Source organism: Elephantulus edwardii, unplaced genomic scaffold, assembly GCF_000299155.1.
Source record: "Elephantulus edwardii isolate Elephantulus edwardi_28Jun2011 unplaced genomic scaffold, EleEdw1.0 scaffold00230, whole genome shotgun sequence".
In the NCBI taxonomy this organism is placed as follows: Eukaryota; Metazoa; Chordata; class Mammalia; order Macroscelidea; family Macroscelididae; genus Elephantulus; species Elephantulus edwardii.
The window spans coordinates 4,637,440-4,643,673 of NW_006399980.1; the positions used below are offsets into that span (position 1 = coordinate 4,637,440).

General features: G+C 38.3%; 1 protein-coding gene across 2 annotated transcripts in view; it reads right to left on the minus strand.

Moving 5' to 3' along the window:
- Nucleotides 1–6,234, minus strand: part of SDAD1 (SDA1 domain containing 1) — a 50,593-nt gene that overhangs the window by 39,059 nt on the left and 5,300 nt on the right. Inside the window, exons 2-4 of one of the 2 annotated variants that reach the window (XM_006898461.1) lie at nt 4,995–5,099; nt 4,298–4,396; nt 2,343–2,453 (exon numbers count right to left, since the gene is read on the minus strand). In XM_006898461.1, the coding sequence (XP_006898523.1) occupies nt 2,343–2,453; nt 4,298–4,396; nt 4,995–5,099 (315 nt within the window). The remainder of the gene's footprint in view (nt 1–2,342; nt 2,454–4,297; nt 4,397–4,994; nt 5,100–6,234) is intronic. The other variant, XM_006898462.1, reaches the window with a different exon arrangement.

Below are 6,234 nucleotides of genomic sequence, written 5' to 3' on the forward strand. Positions count from 1 at the left end.
TGGCACAGGACAGAGCAGAGTTTAGGGCTGTTGTACATAGGGTCACTATGAGTTGCAAAGCCACACAACGGCACATAACAACAATAACAATGCAAAAAAAGGCAAATCTATACAGCCTAAAAATAGATCAGTGATACGAAAGGTAAGAGGAAATGTCTGTGTGTATGTGTATAGGGAGTGAGACTTACTTCTTATTACAGAATACAGGGTTTCTTTATGGGAGGAAAATAATCTTAAATTGACTGTCTTTGTCACGATGGTAGTAAAACTCTTGTGGTTCTGTGCCGTCATGTCACCTCTGACTCAGGGCGACCCCATATACAACAGCCCTGAACCCTGGTCTATCTTGAACCAATTCAATGTCTCTGACACACCTACTGCCATTATCCCAGTCACTAATCCAGTTCCTCTAGGGTCTTCCTCTCTTGTGCTGTCCCTCCACCCTTCCAAGCATGAGGTCCCTCTCCAAGACTAGTCCTTCCTTGCAATATGCTCCAAGTATGCCAGACCAGATGGAATTTCAGAATCCTTGTCTCCAAGGAGCAACGTGGTTTCACCCTCTCCAGGACAGACCTGTCTGTTTTCTTAGCAGTCCATGGTATGTTCAATATTCTTCCCCAGCACCAGAGCTCAAAGGCATCAATTTCTCTTCTATCATCATTAGTCACTGTCCAACTTTCTGACATACAGCAAGTAACTGCGAAGACTATGGCCTGAATAAGGCACACCTTAGTCTCCAGACTGACACCATTGTTCTTCAGTACTCTAAAGAGGTCCCTGACAGTAGATTTTCCCAATGTAATTCATCTTTTCATTTCCTGGCTGCTGGTACCCAGAATGTTGATTGTGGAGCCCAGCAAGCTGAAGCTCTTAACAATCTCAGTTTCTTCACCATCCATACTGATGCTGCTAAATTGGCCCAATGGGGAGAATTTTTGTTTTCTTGATGTTGAGCTTCAATCCATATCGAAGGCTGCAATTCTTGACCTCCTGCAGTAAATGCCTCAAGTCCTTCTCAGTCTCAGCAAGCAAGGTTATGTCATCTGCATGACAAAGGTTGTCGATGAATCTTCCTCCAAACCTAACGTCGCACAGATGCCTCACAGAGCCCAGCCTCTGAATGATCAGTTCTACATACAGATCGAAGAGGTATGGAGATAAGATGCACCCCTTATGTACATCTCTCCTGATTTTGAACCATCCAGTATTTCCTTGATCTGTTTGGACAACTCCTGGTCCAAGTATAGTTTTCACATAAGCAGAATCAAGTGTTCTGGGATTCCTATTCTTCTCAGAGTTAGCCACAGTTTGTTGTGATCCACACAGTCAAATGGCTCTGCATAATCAATGAAACACAGATAGACATTCCTCTCTGTTTTCAGCTAAGATCTATCTAACATTGCCTGTAATATCCCTAGTGCCATGGCCTCTTCTAAACCCAGCCTGCAAATCTGGTAGTTGTAGGTTGATGTGCTTGCCGTTGCAATCTTTTTTTGAATAATTTTCAGTAGGATCTTGCTTACATGGGATATTAATGATATTGTTAAAAATCATTATACATTTTAAACGAGCAAACTGTACATGAATTAAAGTTCAAGAAAGCTTTTTTAAAAAAAGAACATAAGTTGCTGCGTATGCAAGAGTATATACTGGGAATATAAATACCAGCGATGTTCTAACTATGTACCTAAGGATAATTTTTATTCTGTGAAGACACACCAAGAAACACAATTACTGAAATCATTTGGTGGTAGTATCTCAATACTCTGGCTACTCAATGTGGACGCCTATTTTTTTTACCTTTTATAAGGAAATGCAAACAAGGAATACAAATAATAGGGAGATATAAACAAAATGGCTGGTTTTATCAGAAGAGAAGAAGGTCCAGCAACGAGTCTATGCTCTGATTTAGCCAGTCAGTACAGCACAGCAGTAAAGTGCTTCAGAATTCTAGCTGGTTTATGGCCAAACCCCATCACTTAGTGGATGAGTAACCTTGAGCAAATTACACTTTTTTCCCCCTCTCTCTCTTTGCCTCAGTCTTCTCAGCTGTAAAATGAGAATTAAAATTATAATAGTACAATCAACTATTACATAAGGTTTTGTCAGGTTTAAATAAGCTAATATAAAGAAATTCTATGGTGTTTGGCAAAATAAGCACTCAATAAATACTACTATCATACTGCACGTACAATGGTTCACTGTTTTCCTATTAATATTATTCTTAAATCTACATAATAATGTAAAGCATCAACATTCAAGAGACTCCAAAATTCTGCAAATTTTAATATATCTACAAGAATGACATGTACAGGGAAGGAGGGAGTAATTTTGTTCTGTACCTTTCGCAGAAGCTTGTCATGGCAACGCAGGAGTTCAAAGAAGAGCTCTAGCAAACTTGATGGATTGATGAGATTCTTATTTCTCAGCAAGATCAACGCTTTGCAAAATGTCTCAGGAAGAAAAAGAAAACATACTGTAAGATAATGACATAATGTAAGATAAAAAACATAATGTAAGATAAGATGAGAAAATGGATTATGTATATCTCAAAGAACTTAATGCCTTCTATTTGCTAGATCTTTCTAATTCTAGACACTGGAGCTCCCACAAAGAACTCACATTGGGGAAAAGTAAAAAGGGACAGAAAAGCAAGTCAACACATATACAAGGTTATTTTCCCACACTAAGGATCTAAAACAGGGTCATATGATCAGTAAGCACTGACTTAGGGAGGGCTACCTTACACCAAGAGGACAAAGAAAGTCCTTCTGGAAAGTGTTAACATAACATAAAACTTCAGTAAGCAATGAATTCACAAAAGTAAGAAAGAGTATCAGTCACACATACATTAAACTTGAGCTGGAACTCTAAAAGACATAATATAAACTATTCTCAATATTAGAGTGACTCTTCCCAGCTCTCTTGCTTACTACCAACTCTCATGTGTATAACAAACAGTATTTTGTACCAAAACTGTCTTAGTGTACCAAAATAGTATTTTGGCTGCTATTACTTTTCATTACATGGAACAAGTAATCCTTAGAGGACAGTCAATTCCATGTCTTGGGATAGGAAAAAAAAAAATTAAATAGACATACACAAATACACTTATTTAATTAGGCTCAGAAACTAGAACGGTTGGATATTGCCAACCATGCAAATCTATAGAATAAAAAGATTAAAAACAATTGAAAACACCTAATTTTTGAAAATAATTTTAAATTAAATCTCGTACCTATATGGCCTATGTTGACTTGAAGACATCGCATAATAAAGATAAAAAACTTCTAACAGTTCAGGTTTAAATACCGCAGGTCTGTGCAGTCAAGACCCACTTCCCAATGAAGAGTCAATCAGTCCCAAACACAGACCCTGTAACTGTGGCTTATCTGAGATTTTCATTTCTTTTGGACTTTTTAACAAAATTCTAGAACTGTTTTGATTCAATACATTAATATAGTTTGTAATCATAATTATACTACTTTTTGTGAAGGTATTTTGAAAGACTTAAGTATTAAATCTAAAAATGCCTTAGGTCAGGCCCCTTAGCTGAACCCAATTTGATACACCAGAGATTTTCTGGGCATGTGCTCTTAGAAGGAAGTGAAGAAACAGGACAGAGAAGCTAACCAAGGCTGTGTCCGTAGGAAGAGACTAGCTTTAATGGGATGTTACAGGAATGTCCCGGAGCACAAACTGTACCAAAAAGTCTCATCAAGAGGGCTGAACTTCTGGGTTTGCCGGCAATTGGCTGTAACTTCCCAGGCAGTAGGATTCCCATTTGGTTGACGGAAATTCTTTAAAGGACAGTGGCCTTTAGCAGCCACTACTTATAGCAGGTGAGAGAAATGGGTGCGGTGGACTGGTAAAGGGGTTCCAGTCAAGGAGCCAACATCAACCACAGAGGTGATCAATGTTTAAATACTCAAACTGGCTGTCTAATGGATACGTTTATGAAATTAAACATTAAGGTGTAGTCATATTCTTCACATAGATACACCTTCAAAAGAAGAGGTAGCTTCCCTGAAAGATTATCCCAGCAAGGAGAGTTAAGGCAGCAGGAAGTGAGAGGTAGCAGATCAGAAATACAAGTAGGAAGCACGTCACAACTTATTGACCATGCTAGTAAGTCTGAATTTTATTCTGATAAAGCAGGGATAGACTTCAAGGATGTGTGTGACATTCTGATTTCTATTTTTTAAAGGTACCCAGCTAAAAGGCTGCTCTCATTTTAACATGTATCACATACACGAATATAACAGAATTTATTAATCCAAATACTGGTTGGTCCTACCATTCGAAGATCAGGATCCAAGACAGTGTGATTGTAAGAGAGCAGATCTTTCAGTTCTTGAGGAAAGTTACTGAGATGTTCTGGATAGCAGTGTCCAATCTGTAACAAAGCAAAGACTCTTCTGAAGTAGCTCTCTTTCTGTTATTCAGATACACAAATTTAAGCTGTTCTGTAAAAAGGAGTTGTTGCTATGAGGTGCTGTCGGGTTGAGTACGCCTCGCAGGAACCTGTGAACAACAGCTGTGACCCTTCCCTCTCCTGTATGTCATCCTTGTCATCTCTGCCACACGAGAGCCCAATGTTAGAGTCATTCTGTCCATCCTTCTTGGTGAGGGCCTCCCACTCCTTTGCTTTTTCCAAGGACTAGCCCTACCTAACAACATGCCCTTTTCATCTAAATACTAGTTCCCAACTCCTGTCATATTTCCTCTAGCCTTAGGAAAATACTCAAGAAATGTTTAGGTGAGTTTGAAGGAAACTATAAAGTTTGAAAGCTTTGTTCTGGTAGGCTTTGTGGAAGGCTACGGAAGTTCTTTAACTTACTAAAACTTGCATAATAGTAGAGCTTGAAAAAAAAAAAACCCAACTTTTAAAGTTAAGTTCCCACTCAAGAGTAAAGCAACAGTATCACTTGGGGGAAAAAAAAATTCTGTGTGCAACAAATTGGTATTGGCTTGCTTAGGAGTCATCTCCTTACCTGTGCCATGAACATCACCAGCTCTGCCAGTTCTCTGCTGGGCTTATTTGGTTGTAACTTGAAAATCTCCACATTGGATTTGTAGTGATTGTACTGCTGTAGAAACTGTGGAAAAACAAAGTTTAAGTGAGTCACAGTCTATTATATGACTTTCTCAGTATAGAATGAAAAATTATTTCGAAGTCTCCCATAGTGGCATGGGAAATAAAAGTTTCTTTATATGCAATCTTAAAAAAAAGGAGCTTTGCCACAATGAATGAATGGAATTCCAAAATCTCTGTAGATGTTCACTGAAATGAAAAATAAATTAATTAATTTTAAAAAATCATGAATCCATTAATTACTTTTTTAAAAAAAGAAAAAGATAATAACAATTATAATGAACCTAAGAAAAAAAAAGGAGCTTTGAAATAATTGAAAAAATCCTCTCCTTAGAATTGTTAGGTATTTGTTGTGACGTAATTAATAGTAAAGCAAAAGTGGGGTTTAGTATATTCACAAAGTTGTTCTATCACAACTGATTCTGTAACATTTTCATTACCACTACCAAACCCTTAAAACATAACTAAAAAACCCCTTCCTGTTAGCAATCACTCCATGGTTCCCCCTCTCTCTCCAGGCCATACAAAAGCTAATTTCTTTTCTGTCTCTACAGATTTGCCAATTCTAAACATTTCATATAAATTAAATCATACTGCACTTAGGAGAAGGTAAAAAACCAGGTTGCTCCTTGGAGGCACAGATTCTGAACCTTCATGTGACATACTCTGGACATGTTACAAGGAGGGACCAGTTCTTGGAGAGGGACATCAAGCTTGGGAAGGTGGAGAGACGCGCAGGAAAGGAAGACCCTCAATGAGATGGACTGATTCAGTCAGTGGAAGACCCTCAATGAGATGGACTGATTCAGTCAGTGGGGCAATGGGGGTAGGTGTGTCAGAGACAGTAAGGTTGACACAGCATAGAGCAGGGTTTAGGGCTGTTGTACATAGGGTCGCTATGAGTTGCAAGCAACTTGAGGGCTTATCCAACAACATATTTTTAAATCTACTGTATCAAAAGAAGATGGAAGGAATATACTGAGTCATTGTATAGAAAGGAATTGGCAGATACAGAAGAATTTAATGAAATAACATTTGTGCAAGAGCCTATGGTGATGAAGGCAGGTCAAACTGCTTTGAAGGAAATAGCAAAAAATAAGGCCCCAGGAATAGATGGTATACCAACTGACATATTTCAG